The sequence below is a fragment of the Peromyscus californicus genome, unplaced genomic scaffold, assembly GCF_007827085.1.
Source record: "Peromyscus californicus insignis strain IS unplaced genomic scaffold, ASM782708v3 Scaffold_16__1_contigs__length_79575227, whole genome shotgun sequence".
NCBI classification, from domain to species: domain Eukaryota; kingdom Metazoa; phylum Chordata; class Mammalia; order Rodentia; family Cricetidae; genus Peromyscus; species Peromyscus californicus.
Window position 1 is genome coordinate 29,440,391 of NW_026294458.1, and position 20,725 is coordinate 29,461,115.

General features: G+C 41.9%; 1 protein-coding gene and 1 long non-coding RNA gene across 4 annotated transcripts in view; one reads left to right on the top strand and one right to left on the bottom strand.

Annotated features, from left to right (window-relative positions):
- LOC128112070 (uncharacterized) overlaps positions 1 to 7,574 on the bottom strand; it is an 82,973-nt gene extending 75,399 nt beyond the window's left edge. For both annotated transcript variants that reach the window (XR_008218834.1, XR_008218835.1), the window contains exon 1: positions 7,311 to 7,574. This is a non-coding gene — a long non-coding RNA (uncharacterized LOC128112070). The remainder of the gene's footprint in view (positions 1 to 7,310) is intronic.
- The window catches only part of Slc9c1 (solute carrier family 9 member C1), a 77,760-nt gene extending 63,244 nt beyond the window's left edge, over positions 1 to 14,516 (top strand). Inside the window, exons 23-28 of one of the 2 annotated variants that reach the window (XM_052740804.1) lie at positions 4,821 to 4,952; positions 5,074 to 5,259; positions 8,526 to 8,652; positions 11,617 to 11,672; positions 12,389 to 12,454; positions 14,313 to 14,516. In XM_052740804.1, the coding sequence (XP_052596764.1) occupies positions 4,821 to 4,952; positions 5,074 to 5,259; positions 8,526 to 8,652; positions 11,617 to 11,672; positions 12,389 to 12,454; positions 14,313 to 14,357 (612 nt within the window). In that variant the 3' untranslated portion in view covers positions 14,358 to 14,516. Of the gene's footprint in view, positions 1 to 4,820; positions 4,953 to 5,073; positions 5,260 to 8,525; positions 8,653 to 11,613; positions 11,673 to 12,388; positions 12,455 to 14,312 lie in introns of both variants that reach the window. The other variant, XM_052740805.1, reaches the window with a different exon arrangement.
- The last annotated feature ends 6,209 nt before the right edge of the window (positions 14,517 to 20,725 follow it).

Consider the following 20,725-nt stretch of genomic DNA (forward strand, 5'->3'; position numbering starts at 1 on the left):
TGTTTATTTGTTCATTTGTTTGTTTTAGTAGGATGATCACATCTGCTACACTTTAAAAAACAGCTTTAGGTAATGACATAGTAAAATGCATACATGTGACATTCTGGGTAACTAGGATTTGGGTAAAAACACTAGCAGGCAATTAATTATGAAGCCACTGAACATATAGTACACCCACCCCGACCAAGCACAAAACCAAGCCCACAAAATACACGGGGCAATGTTTTCCATCATGATAAACAGGCAGGGATCAAGAGAAGGCTAAAAGCCCTGAGAAGTTAAGCTTTTAAAAAAAAAAAAAAAAAAAGCTAGTTAATTTTAACTGTCAATTTGACACAGTCTAGAATCACTTGGGAGGAGCCTTAATGAGAAATGATGCAGATCAGGCTGACATGTGAGTGTGTCTGTGGGGGACTGTATGAATTTTTAATCAATGGAGAAGACGTGGACCATTGTCAGTGGCCCTGTCCTCTAAGCCATAAACATTAAAAGGGAAGACAGAGATAGCTGACAGCTAGCAAGCAAAGATGCATTTATTCTCTCTCTCTGCTCTTGACCATGGGTGGGATGTGACCAGCTGCTGGAATTCCTGCCTAACTTACCCAAAATGATGAACTGTAACTTGGAATGGAAATTCAAAGAAATCCTTATTCCAGGTACGTTTTGCCAGAGTGTTTCATCACATCAACACAGAAGCCCTTTAACTCACCCCATGCCTCTGCCTCACAGTGTTCTCCGGTCACCATGCAGGAAGACAGTGACTTTGAGAACTGTGCAGTTGTATTCAGTACAATGGATGATTCTAGCCCAGCACACAGCAGTTGTCCCACAGGTAGACTCTGATGGAGCTTCTCCGCACATCCTCCGCTGAAAGATGTACGGCACATCCAACAGGCTAAGGCAAAATTCATACTTACCAGATTGTTAAGAATGACTTAAAGATAATAGAGGCAAAGAAATGCCACCAGTTGCAGTAGCATACACCTGTATTCCCAGCAAATGGCAAGAATCATCACAAGTTCAAGGCTAGCCTGCTCTACATAACAAGTTTTAGGCCAGCCAGAGCTACAAAGCAAGAACTTGTCCCAACAACAACAACAACAAAAGAACAGAACAAATACTGCCATGGATTAAGGACTTATGGTTCAGTTGTCAAAGAGGAGAAACTACTTTAAATGATGAGGGTCCAAGAGAAGAACCAGAAATAATAGACCATGGAAGTAAAGACAAGACATAAAGTAGCCTTGTCTAGATCTGCCCTATATGCTGAGATGAGTCCTGGCTTTTCCATGTCTACTGTCATTGCTGAGATGAGCCCGCCTTCTCTAGATCCACTGTGTCAGTGCTGAGATGATCCGTGTCTTCTCTAGATCCACTGTGTCAGTGCTGAGATGATCCGTGTCTTCTCTAGATCCACTGTGTCAGTGCTGAGATGAGCCCTGCCTTCTCTAGATCCACTGTGTCAGTGCTGAGATGAGCCCTGCCTTCTCTAGATCCACTGTGTCAGTGCTGAGATGAGCCCTGTCTTCTCTAGATCCACTGTGTCAGTGCTGAGATGAGCTCTGTCTTCTCTAGATCCACTGTGTCAGTGCTGAGATGAGCCCTGTCTTCTCTAGATCCACTGTGTCAGTGCTGAGATGAGCCCTGCCTTCTCTAGATGATCTGTGTCTTCTCTAGATCCACTGTGTCAGTGCTGAGATGAGCCCTGTCTTCTCTAGATCCACTGTGTCAGTGCTGAGATGAGCCCTGTCTTCTCTAGATCCACTGTGTCAGTGCTGAGATGATCCATGTCTTCTCTAGATCCACTGTGTCAGTGCTGAGATGAGCCCTGTCTTCTCTAGATCCACTGTGTCAGTGCTGAGATGAGCCCTGACAGGATTCATGGTAGAGACAGTTTTGGAGTTAAGTTACCTCCACTTGCACTGTTTTAGAACATACCTAAGGCTCTCAGCTAATTAGCCCAATTATAAAAGCCAGTCTACAATGACTCTCAGTGACCAGATAGTATTCCTACAACAAATCTCAGCAAATTTCAGAGGTCTAGAGAGTAATCGGTAATCTCTACAGTGTATCATCGGTACTCATGATGTTTTTAAATCTCTTTCAGCACCTACAGTGCTACCTTTACAAAGTAAGAAAGCCAAGTGAGAAAGCTTAACAAGAAGATTTACTGAGGAAAGCAGGAAGGGAACCAAGAGGAGGGGATTCTTCTAAACTCCTGAAGCCAGGATCATCTGAATAGTGAAACTAGACAGATAGGAAATAAAATTAAAAAACCACAAATCAATATTCATGAGAAACATAGAAACAAAAATATACAGAATAGTGCTAGCAGCCCAAAGACACATATCAAAGAGATCATTCACTACATTTAAATACGATAGATCTCAAGTATGCAAATATGATTGAAGATTTACAAGTCAGTTAAGGTGAGGAACTACCACATCAACAGAGTAAAAGTCAAAATCACAAGATCCATCACAAATAAACATTTTATAAAATTCTTATCAGTTCATGATAAACAGTCTGAAGAATTAGGAATATAAGGATAATAAGCAAACATTAAATCAGGTTTATACATATATGCAGATTACACACACACACATATATCACACACACACACACACACACACACACACACACACACACACACATATATATATATATACATATACATAGATGTAGTGCAAAGTTAACATCATACTGAAAGGAGAAAACTGAAAGGTCTCTGTCTGCTGTCACAGTGAGGCAAGGGTGACATTTTCATCACTTTCATTCAACAGAATACTGGAGTCTGAGGCAGAAAAAACAGGCAAGAGGAAGAAATAAATACAAGGTATCCAATTTGGAAAGGACAAAATCAAACTGTCACTGAAGGTGCAATGGCCTTTTGCAGAGAATATACCCCAAGACCACCTGAAAATGATAGAACTAGCAAACAAATTCATACAAAAACAAGTAGTGTTACTCCATGTTAATAGCGAATCATCTGAAATAGAAGCCAACAAAGCAATCACATTTATACTAGCTACCAAGGAATATGTTTGCCCAGAGAAAGGAAGGATCTGTACAATAAGAACAAAATACTGATGAAAGGCATGGAGGACACCAAAGGGTGGGAAGACAGCCTATGTGCATGGAGTGGGAAAATTAATATAAAAAGTCTACAGGAAAAGGAATCTGGATGCTGCAGAGAAACACCTACTCCCCATGTTAATTGCAGCGTTACCTACATGACAGGAAGTGAAAACAGCCTGAGTGCCCAGCATCTGATACACGGTTTAGGAAAACATATGTACTGTGAAATGTTATTCAGCCTCTGAAAAGAATGATGGGCTAGAGAGGTGGATCAAATGGTGCAGGCACCTGCCACCAAGGCGGAGGACCCGAGTTCCACTGGGACCCCCCTTGGTGGAAGGAGAGACTCTCCTGCAGGTTGTGCCCTGATTTTCACAGGTGTGCCATGGCATGTGTGTAAATTAACTAATTTATGGAGTAAATTAAAAAGTAACTAAATTATGGAGTAATTAAGTAAATTAATTAAAGTAACGCAGCATTTTAATGAATGAGATTCCATTCCACTCCTGCAACAGCATGAATGATCTTGAAGAAAACTGTGCAAATATTACAAATCAGGGACAGATAGAAACCAGCGCATGTTTTTTACTTCCGTGTAGAATGTAAAGCAGCAGACTTGTCTTAGCGAGCACAGAGGGGTGGTCACCAGAAGTGGATGGCAAGGGGAAGGGGAGGTGGTCGTCAAGGACATGCTTCAGTTTACTAGAAGAATGTATTTTAGTGTTCTGTAGCACTGCGTGGTGAACACAGGAATAACAATATATGAGTGGAAATGGTTAAAAGAACAGATTTGCAATGTCCTTGACATGACGACATCGTAAGTTGATAAGGTGGAGCTATGTTAATTAGCTTGATTTGTGTCTCATTAGCAGACATTGCTATTATTCGCTAATGAAAAGAATAAAATTAAATATGTAAAATGATGACTGGTATTTAGGTTGATATAATTTCATGATGTGTAAACATCAGATGACACCTCGAAAGACACACAGTTGTAGCTGGAGAGCTTCTCTCCAGGTCCCACCAAGGCCCCGCAGTCCCACAACCTACGTATAAAATAAACACACAGGCCGGGCTGTGGCGGCGCACGCCTTTAATCCCAGCACTCGGGAGGCAGAGCCAGGCGGATCTCTGTGAGTTCGAGGCCAGCCTGGGCTACCAAGTGAGTTCCAGGAGAGGCGCAAAGCTACACAGAGAAACCCTGTCTCGAAAAACCAAAAAATAAAAAAATAAAAATAAACACACAGGCGCTTATATTATTTAAACTGCTTGGCCATTAGCTCAGGCCTATCATTGTCTAGCTCTTACTCTTATATTCAGCCCATTTCTATTAATCTGTACCTTGCCACGTGGCTCATGGATTACCAGAATCTTCACATGCTGCTTGTCATGGCGGCGGCTGGCAGTGTCTCCCCGACTCAGCCTTCCACTTCCCAGCATTCTCTCCTCTCCTTGTCCCGCCTATACTTCCTGCCTGGCCACTGGCCAATCAGTGTTTTATTTATACAGAATGATATCCACAGCACACAGTTTCAAAGAAAAAACAAACTGAAGAGTCCTTGTTGGTTCATGAGGCTTTCTAGAATTGTGGCAATGGCAAGATTACAAGTATGAGCCAATAAATGTTTTATGAGATTTCTGGACTGTAACATGCATCTTAATTCTTAGCTTGATTGTCACTGTATGGAGACTTCAGCCATGGGTATGCACAAATTGTTTAGTTTCTATCTTCCTTTTTTCAGACATATTTCATTCCCATCCATCACTTGTATGAAGCTTTTGAGAAAAAATACCCTATCATGAAACAAAAAATGTGGCAAAAAATTGGACTTGGCATTACTGCCCAAAAGATCCGGGAACACTTATCTTTTGAGGTAAGAGAGCCTTTCTGAATTCTTCCTACCTACCCCTGTTCCCCAGCAAACCTGCACAGAGATGTTGGCGGAAATTGACGGTGAGCAAATAACAGCAAATGAAGTTGTGCTTCTCCTTAAGGACTGGAACTACAAGATGCAGCTGAAACTCTGCAACGTCTTCATAAGGGACATACCCAAGACCACTAAAACTGACATCTACGACGAGACTGTAACCCACGTTGTCCTAATCCATGGATCTGTGGAAGACTGCCAGTTGCGAAAAATTTATAAGGCACCTTTCCTAATTCCTGTGACATGCTACCAGGTAGGAAATAAGTCTTTCCCCCAACGATGAATTAATACAGGAAAAATTGTCACAACAGTCAGGCTTTTCACCTTCCCATCTCCTCCTTTCCTCCTCCCATCCCACAGTCTCATACTCATCCACATCCATGTGTACTCACATACACAGTGTTTGTTGACTGTTTTGCACTCAGTGGCCTAGATGCAAGCTTTTTCCATCCACTGCCATTGAAACACAGCAAGGTATAGAACTTTGTTCACGGTTACATTTTAGCGCAGCAGCACATAGGAAAAGAGGACCTACTAGTTTCATTCACACATTTCAGAATGACTGTATCAACAGTATTCTAGAAGGTTCTGACAAACCCCACTAAATAGAGTGGCAGACGTTTTCCTCTGGCTCAGAAAGTGTATATAAAAATGACCACTTTCCATTTAAACTGTTACGACTTCAAAAGGAGAACCTGAGCCATATGCAAAATCCAAGAGAAACTTTGTGAGTGTGTGGGTGTGCATTTGTACATGGTAGAGAGTACAAGAGGCACACACTACAAGGAATTAGGGGCATACAAAATAAAACCACAGAAAGTGAATTAGGTAGAGGAACCGGGACATCAATTCCCTCAGCCACAGATACATTCAAATTCATTTTTAAGCAGCTGCAATACAGCAGAAACGGTGCTAGAATGCCAAAGCGAGCAAGACAACCGAAACTACCCACAAGATGTCAACCTCGTGAAAGTGGACAGGGACTGATGTCTAATCATAGCTAACAGCTGGGGTGGATGTACTCCCAGGACAGACTTGAGACAGGGATAAGAAGCAAGCCGCCAGGCAATGTTTACTGTGTCCCAGTCACCAGAGAAGTGTGCAACCCCTGTGAGATGTAGAGGGTGGGGATCATACAAGAACGCATTCACACTGTTTTATCAGCTTCCTGGATTGACGAGAGCTGAAAACCACCTACAAAGACCTGCTAGTCTGTATCTTCAGGCCATTATTGAAGGTTGGGTCAGGTGAACTTGTCACCCTAGAGAGAGCACATTGCTAACTGGAATTCCTTAACAAGCGTCCTGTGTAGCTAGAGTTTTCCTGCTTGGCCCACAGTCAGGACAAACTCTCTCACCTGCCAGTCTCACAACCACTCAGACCCGACCAAGTAAACACAGAGACTTATATTGGTTACAAACTGTATGGCCGTGGCAGGCTTCTTGCTAACTGTTCTTACAGCTTAAATTAATCCATTTCTATTAATCTATACCTTGCCACGTGGCTTATGGCTTACTGGTACTTTACATCTTCCTTGTCCTGATGGCGGCTGGCAGTGTCTCCCTCACCCAGCTTCCTGTTCTCTCAATTCTCCTCTCTGTTAGTCCCGCCTATACTTCCTGCCTGGCCACTGACCAATCAGTGATTTATTCATTGACCAATCAGCAACACATTTGACATACAGACCATCCCACAGCAGTCCTGGCCATGGGTGATATTATTATCACTAATTTTGAGAAAGCTTGTTTTATTTTGGATGAGTTTCTTCCAAATGGAAAGCTGATAGACACAAAAATACTCTCAGCTTGCTGACATTCGTCAAACATTGGGGTGCTAGTAACTTTATGATTGCATTTTTTTCTTGTTTGATTTCCTAACTCCTGTTTTCTTCCCGTTCACGATGATCTTGATACAGCTTATTCCCTTCACCTACTGAGTGAATCCCATCTTGTCAAAATACAGCCTGTGAATATTCCTGCCACCTGGGTGGAAATCATGGATCCTCATGTAGCAGCTCCCCTAGGAGTGACAGCTCTGAGTTCTAGCGATTGACAGATGGGCTTTCAGACCCAGAGATTTGCAGGTCTATGCCCTGAGAACCAGGGGCTTTATAGCTCCGAGCATTCAAAGCTGGGGGCGCTTACTGTAGTGAGATCTGCATGTCAGGACTCTTAACTCCATAATCCTTGGTCTCCTAGCAACCACAGCCTGCCGTCTTCGATTTTTTCAGTTTCTGCCTTTGGCTCTTCACAGCATTTGCAATGTCAGTCACCCATTCCCATCTTCAGTTTGTAAGGTTCCTACCTTCACTGTTGTCTGCAGTTCTTCAGTGACCTCTTACGTGCTGCCCCTGCTCTCAGGGTCCTGTCTCCTCTTCTCTCAGCTCTCTCTGATGGATGTCTCCGCAATAAGACCACAAGCAGGGGAGAGTGTTTGCACCCAGTGTTCCAATGCTAAGGGAGAATATACAGGCGAGAAGCCTTCCAGGCCGACTTGACGAGGCAGGAAGATAGCTTGTTTAGATCGCTAGAAGGGGATAGGGCACCTTTGTAGTTTACTAATCACAGTCCTGTGTGCATAGCTTCTGGTCCCACCAATCACAGCCCTCTCATATACACCAATCACATCTCTTTCATGACCAATTACAAGTTTTGTCCAGAGGCCCTGGGGAGGGCTCCCTCTCCTGACCTCTGTGAGAATAGCTGCAGGATGAACATGGTCACCTCGAGTTGACAAAGGCTTGTTTTGCCTGGAGTGGGATGTTGTAAAGCTGATGCAAGTTGCCTGGAGAGGTGGTTGGTCAGAGCGAGGCCTCCTTAAGCAAGAGCTGAAGCCATGGTTGAACAGCAGCCATGGTAGCAGTCGTCCATGCAGCCAGAGTGGAGTTTTCTCGGAGTGATCACAGGAGTTACTAGAGCAGAAGCTGTGGGTGTGACAGCTCTGAACGCAAGACTACAGAGCGTAAGGTAGAGACTGTCAGCTGTCATTCAAAATGCGAATGGCCCTACCAGCTCCTAACATCTCAAAAGTGGAGTAGATGCTAAATGGTGCTTACAAAAAACACTTATTGTGAATGATCATCTTCAACAGTACTCACCAGATTTAATCTGTATCCAAACATCCTTAAGAATGACTTTGAGCAGTACTTCATCCTAAAGATGTCATCAATAGTGGCCCACCTGTCATTAATCATATAACAGGCAAAACCTGCCAATTTCTGATGGTTAGTAAAAACAATGTATTTCAAGTGCTCTGTTAGAATAATCAGCGGCATATTTAGTATGGTTTGGTCTTCATCTATTGAAATAAGGCACACTGTATTAGTGCTGTTATCATAAAGGCTATCTGAAATAATACGCCCAAATGCATCAAAGAAGAGTGGGTGTGACGAGGCATAGTGCCTAATATTGGTCATCCCCGCAGACAGAAGGCTGAGGACCTAGAAAACCAGCTTGTCAGAGTAACATGTAACTGCGCAACACACATTCAGAAAGTAACGTATATTCCGTTAACTTTCAGATACAAGGTATCGAAGAGTTCACAAAAGTAATGATTATTCAAACTTCAGTTGCTGTACGAAAATTCAGATGGAATGTAAAAAAGTATGTACCACCTCAGAGAACTTCAATGAAACCAGACTTTAAAGGTGAGCTAGATGTTTGAGCATAATTATAAGAACTTACTTTTCATAAAAGCAGTGATGCCTGCATTTGGGAATATTCTATCTAGAGTACTGCGGGCTTCTTTCATGTGCCATATTTGACATGTGAAATTTCCCGTCACTATAATGAAAGCCTGAAGTAAACTCACAGGAGGAGAACTCCGTTTTGGCTCATGGTTTCTGCCTGTTCCTTGCCTTCCCTGTTGCCATAGGTTTGTATGGGGGGAAGGATGGGGACCTATAACATCATGGAACCAGGTTCCTGAGGCAAAGTAGACATTTCTTTTACTTTATGGCATCTAGGAACAAAAGAGAAACCTAAAACAGCCAGGACAATATATCCCACATACCAAGACCCACCTTGGTACCTCACACCCCCAGGCAAGGGAAAGAAACAGGAAACAGATGTTAGCACTGGTCAGTACCCTTAAGTACCTGCAACTTCACATCTTTCCTGCAAACGCCTTTCCCCTCCCTCCACATTCCAACTTCTTTTACTCTCCTTGCCCAGGAGTTCAAAGCACCAAGCAAAATGTAAGTTACGAGACAGAGAAGGCGAAATTGAATAAAAAGCTCGGCTTTGTTGTCTTCTGGGCTAGGAATGAGGCAGTATTTGAAGGAGCCTATTGCTGCTACAAACTGACTACTGCTGGTGAAGGAAGCCGGGAGGTCCTGTTCCTTGGACTTGAATGCTTACAACCCTACAGACCTAATCATCTCTGGAAATGTTTTCACAGACACACCCAGAGTGTTCTTTATTAACTGCGCCCCCCAGGTGTTCTTTATCAAGTTACCTTGTGGTGGAAGTCAAAATCAAACATCCTAGTATCCAAGATCCAATATCAGAGTTACACTTAGAAACATTAGTGTTTTATCTATAAGTATGTGCCTGAATAATTATCAAAATAATTTAAAAAGTGATAGACAGAGTGGCTAGCCCTTCCCCCAAAAAAATGTTAGATCTATCAATAACAGCAAAATATGATTTATATTCTGAATAGCAGACACATGAATTACTGGATAGTGTTGGTAGAAAGCCTATTCTTTAAACAAATTTCACATGATAAAAACTAAACCACAGCAAATTGGATTCTGTAGGAACTACAATTTCTCATCAATTGAATGATGTAGGAGATTTACAGATTCATCACCAATATGAGCTATGTAACAAAGGTGCTATCTAAAAGAAATACTACTGTTGGGCGGTGGTGGTGCACGCCTTTAATCCCAGCACTCCGGAGGCAGAGGCAGGCAGATCTCTGTGAGTTCGAGGCCAGCCTGGGCTACAGAGTGAGTTCCAGGAAAGGCGCAAAGCTACACAGAGAAACCCTGTCTCAAAAAACCAAAAAAAAAGAAAGAAGAAAAAAATACTACTAATAATTTATCAACAAGAATTGCCAATTTTGTTTAGGATATATTTTAATGAATTAATAACTACATAATTAAATAAATAGCAATACATTATTTGATTAAAGGATAAATTATGTTCTAAATTTAGAAATATAGAAAGTAACTTTAGAATACTGACTATTGGCAACAATATTACTAATCAAGAAATTATGATAATGGAATAAAGAATTCATAGATCGAGGAAAAAAAGAAATTGTCAAAGGACAACTCACAAAAGAAATATACATTGAGAATGAAATATTAAGCCAGGCATGGTGGCAAATGGCTATAATCTCAGCACCTAGAGACCTATGGGGGGGGGGGTGAGAGAGAGTAAGGAGGAGGGAAAAGGAAGAAAAAGAAAGAATGTTCAATGTTGCAAACACTTAAAGGAGAATTAGGATCAGTAAAACTGTATAATAAATTACTATTTAATTAACAATTTAATCAGCAAGATTGAAAATTACATAATCATTAAAACAATAAATATCCAAGTTACAAAGTGAAAAAGACCTGTGTTGTATGTCAAGTGAAACTACCAATACTATGTTGTTAATTCTAAGTAACTTTTATCTGTATTATGTTATATGTTATAATGATATACACTCTCAAAACTTTTCAATACATTTTAATTAAGCATATATGGTGCGTGCCTGTGTGTGGGTATGTGCATGTGTGTGTCAGTGCCCAAAGTAGGCAAACAATTAAGAGCTCAGTGGAGCTGGAGTTGTAGACCTTTGTGAACAGCTCAGCATGGGTGCTGGGGACCAAACTCCGGTTCTCTTAATTGCTAAGCCATCTCTCCAGCCCCCAAATCTTTGCATTTTTGTGGACATAAAGTCCTGTCATCTCATGGGTTCGTGCTGACAGAAGATCAAGTCCCGGTGGATTAAGGTCCTGGGACTGTTATCATCAGCTCTCTCTGCCCCCACCATCTCTTCTCCTTAATCTTGAAACCTTAGATATACCAAATGACCCGTGGGTCCCCTGAAACAAAAGACCTAGTGATCTCTAATTCTTGGGCATTTTCACATACTGTCCCTTATGCCTGGGACCTTCAAACCAACTCCATATCTCTCCATTCATGGACTTACTGCACCTTATCTTCTCAATCTCTCTCTCTCTCTGAGTGATCATTTCAAGTCCACCAAATCCTTGTTTCTGTTTTCCCGTTGGTTTGTCTGCACTTTCTGCTAACTAAAAGCTCCAAAAGCAAGCATTGACTGCTTTTTGCTTTCATGTAGGTCCTTGTTGCTTACAGGGGCACTCCCAATACATATTAATATAACTGTTTTATTATATAATAATATGTAATATAGCAAGGATATTAAAGTAATAGATGTTTTCTCCCGGTCTTTCAATTGTCCTGGGCACTTGTTCCATGGTTTTCCAACTAAAGCCTGTTAGACATGCTTTGGAAAGTGACCATTCACCCCACTGGCATGTCAGACCACAGGCCCCAGGTGTCTGCAATTTAAATGTGATCTAGTTTGAGAGTTGACCTACTTAAAAGTGTAACTAGCCCCAGTGATGCAGTCACCCTGTCTTCCTTCTGAGCAGAATCACTTGAAACACTGAATGAAGGCTCTGAAGATGAGAAGAATGCTAAGAAGGAGGTAAAGTGGAAGCCGTTTTTTCATGTTTTATTAAAGATAAAAGGGAGTCTGCAGTTTGTGGAAAGTACCCATGTTTTTCTCTTATCCCAGAGGACTTTACCCACTAGTCATTTTAGAGATTTGGGTATGAAAAGTTTCTCTTTGGCCCAGTGCATAATAGGCATTGTTAGCATACTCTCATGTAACTATCACACAAATGGCTAACACATTCAAGAGATGGAGAGTGTTTGTCTTGAGTCGTGTTAGCCTGCAAGCATCAGCGAGGATGGCCTTGACTGCAGTCTGAGCCCCTTCCCTTTGTCGTGGGCTGAATTTGGCCAGATCCAAAGGCTGCCACAACTACCTCTGCAACGCATTCTAGGACTTTCCAGTCTAAAAGCAGTTTGCCCCCAGAGTAGTGGTTCTCAACCGGGGGGGTCATGACCCCTCCAGGAGTCGACTGATCCTTTCACAGGAGCCACCTAAGACCATCAAAAAAGTGCAGATATTTACATTACAGTTCATAACAGCAGCAAAATTATAGTATGAAGTAACAATGGAGATAATCATATAGTTGGGGGGGGGGTTATCACAACATGAAGAACTGTATTAAAGGGTCGCAGCATTAGCAAGGTTGAGAACCACTGCCCCAGAGTCATCACAGTTTTTGATGAATACAGTGCACAGTATTAAATATTCTAATCTCTTCTGTCCTGAACTAAACTAAACTTTCCCAGAAATCCCCAAGCCAGCCTTCCGAGGCCCAGAATAAGAAAAGGAAACTTCAATTAAAGAAAAAAAAGGTAAGAAAGCCAGTTAAGGTAAAATTAGAAGGTGAATTCTAGAGTGTAGTCCTTAGCTACATGCTTAGCTAGCCAAGCTGATGGGACTCAGCCTCATGGTATATTTGGGGGATGGAGAGGGAGCCAGGGAAGGTAGTATTCTTCTTGTACTTGTTTTAAAGAATGCTGCTTGTCTATCAATTTTAAAAAAAAAAATATGACACACTTGCAATTCTAGCCCTTGAGAAGTAGAGATAGGGAGCTACTCTGTGACCTTTCTTTTCTTTCCTTTCCTTTCTTCTCTAAGCAACAGCATTGAGAAGGTGAGGGCTGAATAAGACAGAAACACTAGCCAGTAGGTCGATCATGTAGAGAGAACCGTCAAGCTGTGTTGTCCAATAGATGTTTTTATTCCCAAGTGTCCGATGTTGGCTATGCTTGGGGTCTACTCTCTTGTTCCTTCCCCACCACTATCATTGCCAGAATACGGTTTTCCTTGGCGAGGCGAGATGACCCCTCAAAGCTCTGGCACAACATCAAAACACCCCTGTTCTGGTCCTGTGGGACGGAGCATGCAGTGAGCATTGCAATATTCCCCGCCCTGGCTCCTCTACCCTACATCATTAGTCCACTGAGCCTAAAATCTTGTATTAAAAAAAAACTGGTATAGAAATAAATACAAAATGATAATTGTTTTTTGAATCAGAGTGGGGAGGTGCTGGTGGAGGATGCTTAGGGCAACATAGGTGCTATTGATCTCTTGAAGGACTAAGATATACCAAGGCCAGACACCTGAACTATTATAGTTCCCTATAATTCTTCTGAAGGGGTTTGATCCAACAAGGCCAGGCACTTGCAATTCCCCTCTGTGAAAGTTCTATGAGGACACTTTGTCTGGCCAATATTTACCTTGTCAGTGCCTAAGGATGGAGAACAAGACTTCTAAGTGTCTACAGTTCACATGGAACAACAGACCTAGTATAAAACATATTTTAGCATGTTTTCAATCATAAAAATTATACAGGTAAATAAGAAACCATCTTCTAGACTATCCACAATTATGTGTGCCCATAAGATTGAGATGCAATCGTGAGATTACATGTACACATAACATGGAAATACATGGTAAATGGGGAGAATCATAGCTGTTATTGCACAAGAAGTTTACAACAAGAGACAGCCAATTCATTCAAAAGGCAGTAATTCCATAATGCCTTGCATGATGGTTTCCTCCAACAGAACCCTTAGTTCTGATAAGTTGACCTTCTGAACTCTAGTTGTCACCTGCTGTATACTCCCATGGTCTTTGCTACCAGCAGTTCTCAATAGTTCACCAGATGCTGAACTTTAGGCACCCGCAAAGGTGACTTTAAAGAATTTGTGACTGGGAGAAATAAATTCAGATTTGTGTGCTACCTAGTTTATGGCCATTTTTATAGCAGCCTGAACTTATAGAAATATATAAAATATTAATTTCTAATGTTTGCTGAAAATATTTCTCTAGGTGTTCTTAAATTTTAATTCATCTTTTGCTATACAAATATTAGTACTTATTATTTAGAGCTCTGTTGAATTTTTCTGTAACATTATAATCTTTATTCATTCAGCAAATATGTACCTTTAAAATATTTTTCCCAATGTTTTTCTGCATTACCTTGTGTTCATTGCTGTATTATTATAATTTGTATAACTTTAAAGCATTTATTTATTTATATAAATGTACAATAAACATTTTCACATCATCAAATTCATACTAGGAAGTACACTAGTTAGAAAATGTATGTGAAAATATAGTGTTATTTTTCATAAGTTTTCAATAGGGAAAATATTTTTTTAAAAAGATTTGAAATTTGACTTCTGTTTCCATATCAATTTCTAGGTGCAAAAAAAAGATGAATTGCCTGAAGACAATGTTAATACCTAAGGAGTCTCCTAGAAACCACCTGTAAAGAAGGGTCCGCAAGCTATGTAAGCTTCTCAACATGGCCATGAAAACATCTATTTCTGGAGATAAAGACAAGCCAAAGTTTATGTGCCCTTTGTGTGATGGTGTGAATTAAAGAAACTCCCATTAACCAACCCACTCTCCAAATGCTGGTATTTCTCAATTCAGACTCGGGGGAGGGAGTAACTTTAAAATAAGACCCTAAGACTCCCTAGACTCCTGGTTTCTTTCTATTTGACCACTTACTACCAAAATGTTACCTCACTGGCTCCCAGTTCATCACTTTACTTTTCATGCAGGTGGTCACATGACATTCACAGCGAAGAGCAGAGAGGGAATTCACTCATGCTTGCTTCCTGCTTTATGCTCAGTCAACTTTCTTCACTCTTAGTTCAGGGCCCAGCCCATGAGATGGTGCCATGCACATTCAGGTCAGACCTTTCCAATTCAATTAACAACCAAGAGTATCCCTAACAGACATGTCCACCACCCAGTTTCATCTAGGCAGTCCTTCAATAGAGAGCTGTTTATCCATTGATTTTTTTTCTAGATTTTTTTTCACAGGGACATTTAAAACTATGATTGTGTAGCTTGGTGTTCATGTGGGATCCTAACAGTGGTAGCTGGGACTGTCTCTGACTCTTTTGTCTGCACTTGGGACCCTTTTTCTCCTACTGTGTTGTCTGTCCTGCCTTGATACAAGAGTATGTACCTAGTTTTTATTATAACTTGCTATGCTGTGTTTGGTTGATATTCCTGGGAGGCCTGCTCTTTTCTGAAGGGATACTGAGGAGAAGTGGGTACAGAGGAGAGGAGAGTTGGGAGGGGGTACTAGGAGGAGAGGAGGGAGGAGAAACTTCTGTCAGGATGTACTATATGAGAGAAGAATAAATTTAAACAGCAACTTGGGTGCATGATATGTTTCACTATATATTAGTCAGTAACTTGATCATTATAATATCAGTACAAGGGGGATGTATTTGTTTGCCATTTATGAGAGACCAAAGTAAAACAGCAATTTTGAGTAATTTAAGGGGGAAAAAAAGCTCACAGTTTCTAGGAGACAGAATGGAGACTGGAAAACAAGCATTTTATCATGCAACACTATGCATTCAATTGTCATGGACAACCCTAAATGATTAACTGAGGAATTAAGAAAAATTTAAATGCCTATCTTCAGCATCAATCATTGGGAATTCTGAATGTTATGCCAACAACTCATGATGGGGACAGAGGAGCCAAGTGTAGATGTTCCTGTCACAGACAGGCCTTCGAGCACAAGATAGTGGAGTCTGATCCTCTTAAGAAACTCAAGCAGCCTCTTCCCAGTGTTAGTGACTAAGCAGTTGTTGCAGTACTGTTTCAGAGATCCTCTGAGAGTGGCCTGCCTCTGCCCCCTCTTAGCTGAGAAGGAAAAGAATTAAGATAGAGAGTAAAGCACACACTTGCATACATATACATACACAGAAATACCACACACACACACGTGCACGCACACACTCATACACACACACCGTTATTGCCGATGGAACCAACAAAAGAATGTAGTTGCCTTCTTTTTGATAGAACTGGAAATGGACTAGTGCAGGGCGTTTGGCATTAAGCGTGGTGCAGAGCTAGGAATAGAAGAAAATGCTGGATTTGTAAGGGCCAATCCATGCCCAAAATGTATCAGGAAGGAGAACTGCACAAAAGCTATCCACGTTCTGCTTCCGACCTCATCAACCAGATGTGCAGCCTCATTAGCATGAAGGAGGAGGAGGAGGCAGTTGGAGAGAATGAAGACAAGGACAGGAGAGTTCTCCCTCAATCCAAGACAAGCACTGGGACAGGGGAGAAGTGCTCTCTTCCAGCAGCTCAGGAGGGTGTCCAGTGTGTTTTAGAAGGGGAGTTAGCCTCATTTTTCAGAGGAAGCAATGGAACTTAGAGACATGGCATAAATTATTCTCACAATGTAGCCAGTTGTGAACTCATCTAATCGCATGTCATTTGCTGAGCTGCTTAGATTGTCTAGGTTCTATTTTGGACATTGAGGTCACTGAAGAGAAGTATATAGCCACAGTTGTAGTGACTCTCAGTGTCTGGCTGGAAGTGTAGACTGGATTGTAAAGACCCCCCCACACACATAAGACACTATTGTAAGAAATGATCCTGTCGTCAGAGTCTAGATCTCTGTCACACCCAGAGCTCTATAACGACCTGAAAAGAATGTGTGGAAGTCATTGGCCTGAGGAGGGCATGAAGTGCTCTTTCATCCCTACTCACCTACAAAATGCAGGAAGTGGTAGTAAGATAACCACAGAATTCTCATATGAAAAATTGCTGGAAAGTCGGTAACCAATGGTTACTCCGATCTTGTTATCTTATAAAAGTAAAGCAGAATCAGTTTTACATTGGTTGTTAACTCCCCCACGCAACAGCAAACAATAAATAGATAAGGGCAAAGATCTCAGCTCTTAAATTCCACCCTCACTTCTGTATAAATATCCAGATTTTTGTTTGCAGTTCAGGGCACACAGTTTCTCAGAGGTATTAAGTACTGAAGTAAATGTTGATGGGGATAAATAGAGAATGGCTCAGAGATTGATTTTTGGAACTGCAACACCTTCTTCTGCGCAGTGGAAGCAGTTTATTTAGCGCAAAGTGTATGTAGTAAACGCCCCGCCCCACCTCTTGGAAAATCAACACGTTTTCTTGCCCAGTGTATCACATTTCCACAGCTCAATGTCTCCATCTAGTGGTCGGAGTAAAACTGCCGCTTGAAAACTGGGACTCAAGACCCAAAATAAATTTGCAATCACCACCTACAACTCTAGTCGCAAACAGCCAACGTCAACATTTGGGAAGGATTGGGAGGTGTGGCCTTGTCGGGAGTGTGGCCTTGTTGGAGGTGTGTCGCTGGGAGTGAGTTTTGAGCTTTCAAAATCCCATGAGAGGCCAAGCCCTCGTTCTCTCTATCTGCTGTCTGCAGATCGGGATGGAAAATTCTCAGTTAAGGCCCCAGTGCCACGCCTGTTGGCTTCCCACCGTGATGAATCCTCTGAAACTGTAAGCAAGCCCACAATTCAATGCTTTCTTCTCTAAGAGCTGTTTTGTTCATGGTGTCTTTCACAGCAATAGAACAGTCACTAAGACAGTCCCCATCCTGCTGTTTGCTCTAGATATGACCTCCGTATTACTCAAGGTCAAATAAAGAATTTTTTTTCCCTCTGCTTTGCTCACTGTTGAGCCCAAGGTGCTCAGCACACAGTAGGTTCTCAACATATACATGTTGAAGAGATGAATGAAAAAGTGAATCACTAAACGAAAAATAAACATCATAAACAAGATTAATGAAAAAAAGGGGGGGACATGATTGCAGTCCCGAATTCATTTTAAACTTTTTCTCTCCTGCAATATAATTTCTAGACAGTTGATCCACCCTTGGTACCATTCTGTGAATAGTTAGGAAAGCATAGACACACACCACTACAGTAAAGACAAAAACCAACATCCCCTCCTAACATGAATTAGTGCTGCCCATATGTGCGTGGGGGTGGGGTGTTCCTGGAAAGCACTCCTGCTTTCTGCTCCTACGGCCTTGCCTCGTCCTGAAAGTCACAAATCCACTACAGGTCTGGTTTCTTTCAGTCAGGTAATGTGCTTGGAATTATTCTAATTGTTATCTACTTCAGGAGTCCATTCTTTTCATTGCCAGGCGATATTCCACTGTGTGGACACAACACTTTGTCATCCATTCACTACCTTCAGAGCCCATTTCACTTGTGATTTTGGGGGGAGTGGGGTAGAGATTGATATAAAATTTTATATCCGGAATCTATGTTCTTAGAGGTTATAGTTTCATCCTGGAAAATGGGCTAAACGTGGGCTTGCTGGCTTATGTGGGAAGCCTGCTTTAACTGTATACAAATGTGCCTTATTGGTTTGCACGAAGACTGTCGTTTTACACCACACATGAGACCTTCAGTTCTTCCACATCCATTATCCACACCTGGTATCATCCGCTTCTGCTTTTGCTTTCACTATTAGATATTCCAATAAGTACGAGAAGGCACTGTGCTCTGGTTTTGATTTCCATTTCCCTAATGTCTAGCATGTGCCCCACCTCCTCAAACATTCATTCACCATCCACATAGTGTCTTAGGAGATGAGTCTGTTCAAATGGTTTGTCTATTTCGTTACTGGGTGGGGTGTGTGTGTGTGTGTGTGTGTGTGTGTGTGTGTGTGTGTGTAAATGTTTAAGTACTTTATTGTTTGAGATTATAATATAATTCTATTATTTCTCCCTTTTTCTTCTCTCCAAGCCTTTCCATATTGTCTTCCTCACTCTCTTTCAAATTTATTGTCTCTTTTTCTATTAATTATTGTTTTAACAACAATTATATATATATATATGTGTGTAACATATAAATATATATATTCCAAAATGCATGAACACAACCTGATCAGTCTGTATAATGTCATTGTATGTATGTTTCCAGGGCCGACCATTGGTATTGGATAACAAATTGGTGTACTCTTCTCTGAGGAAGACTGTTTCTCCCACTCTTAACTCACAGTTGTGTGTGGTTCTTTGTGTAGGGTTAAGGCCTCCAAGAGCTTTCCCTCTCTACCTTAGCATGTCCGTTGTTGTCCTTGTTCAGCTCCTGTTTAGACAGCCATGTCAGTGAGACTTTATGGGTGTAGCTTCTGACAATCCCAGGAGACACAATCTAACAGCAAACGCCCTGATCCTCCAGCTTTTGCAATCTTCCTGCCCCTTTTTCGGCAATGATACCTGAGTCTTAGGCGTAGGAGTTGTGTTGTGCATGTATCCCTTGGAACTGGGCTCTGCAATGCTGCATGTTGGCTTGGTTGTGGTTTTCTGTTGCAAAGAGAAGTTTCCTTAATGAGGGTTGAGAACGACACTCATCTGAGGGTATAAGGAAAAAATATTTAGAATGTAGCTAGGGATTATGCTGGTGTAGTAAAGTGGCAGTTATAGACTCCTTCCAAGATCCATGACTTCACTAGCTCTGGGGAGTTACCTAGGTTTCCAGTACCAGGCATGGTTTCCCTCTTGTTGAGTGAATCTGAAGTCCAGTTAGAGAGCTGTTGGTGACCACCATGGTGTGTGTGCCACTACAGCACTCTTTGAATTATTATGCTATGCTAGTCATCATTGTGGTTCGTAGGCATTATTATCTAGGTAGGACTGTTGGTTGTCTCTCTCCTTTGGAAGCTTTCATGGTGCCTTCTGTACCATAAAACTTATTCCTCAGTGAGGAGGCATTCAGGTCTGTTCCAGATCAGGGGGTTCTGGGCCCTCTGAAGTGCAAGGTGTCTTCAGCAATAGGTACTTACCTTCCACCTTTAGGGGGCAACCAAGGACAATAGCAATAAGCTGTATGTTGGGGAATCTCTTTGACAGCCCTGCCTAACAACTCAAAAGAGGGCTTTCTCGGGTGTGGTGTTGCAGATGATCTTTGGCTCTTGGAAGGAGCATCGTCAGCCCGGATGGGAAAGTTTTATTTAAACTCATATATATACTGTATATAAATATACAGACTTGCATACATTATAGGTACTTTTAGGTAGACAGCTAATAGTATGATTCCTTGTGACTTTTTCAGACATCCTTGCTGTTATTTTTACCCTCCTCCCTCCTTCTCCTGGACTTGCCCTCCCCCCACACACATGCTAATTAGAATGCTCCCATTTTTCCCATTTCCCACATCAAACCACATGTACCCACCCTCCTGTTCCTCTATTGCTCCTTTACCCAGCACTGTGCCCTTTCAACGTTCCTGGTTTCTGCAGTTACTCTAGCATGTGTCCTTTTGAGTAAACTTTGAGAGTCTATACATGTCCAACTAGACTGTGGCTTGATTTGGGGTGTTTTTTGTTGTGATTGTTGCTTTGTTTTGTAGGTTTTTGGTTTGGTTTGGTTTGACTTGGTTTGGTTTGGTTGTTTGCTGGCTTTTAAACAAAAGTTCCCTCACCCCATTTGTCTTTCCTGAAACAGAGATTCAATGAATGTAGGTGTCTGCCATGGAAAACTCCCATAGCTCCTCTGCAACAGCAAGGCTGAGGTTCTCTGGAGGCTAAAGTCTCCCTGACCAGCAGTTTCTGGTTTGGTTAATACCCTGGTGCATCAGGGCTTTGACCTTGCAGGATATTCTTTATGCATGTGCCTCTCATGCTCCCCCAGCCAGCCCTCTTCCTCCTCCAGCGGGCTCCTCCTCCTCCTGACTGTCTACACAGCTGGTCAGAGCTGCTCTGGCCTGAGAGAGCAAAGTGCAGGAGGGGTGAGAAGGAAGTGGGAGCACACAGAGGGAAGGTGCTGAGAAGCCTGATGGGGAACTGTC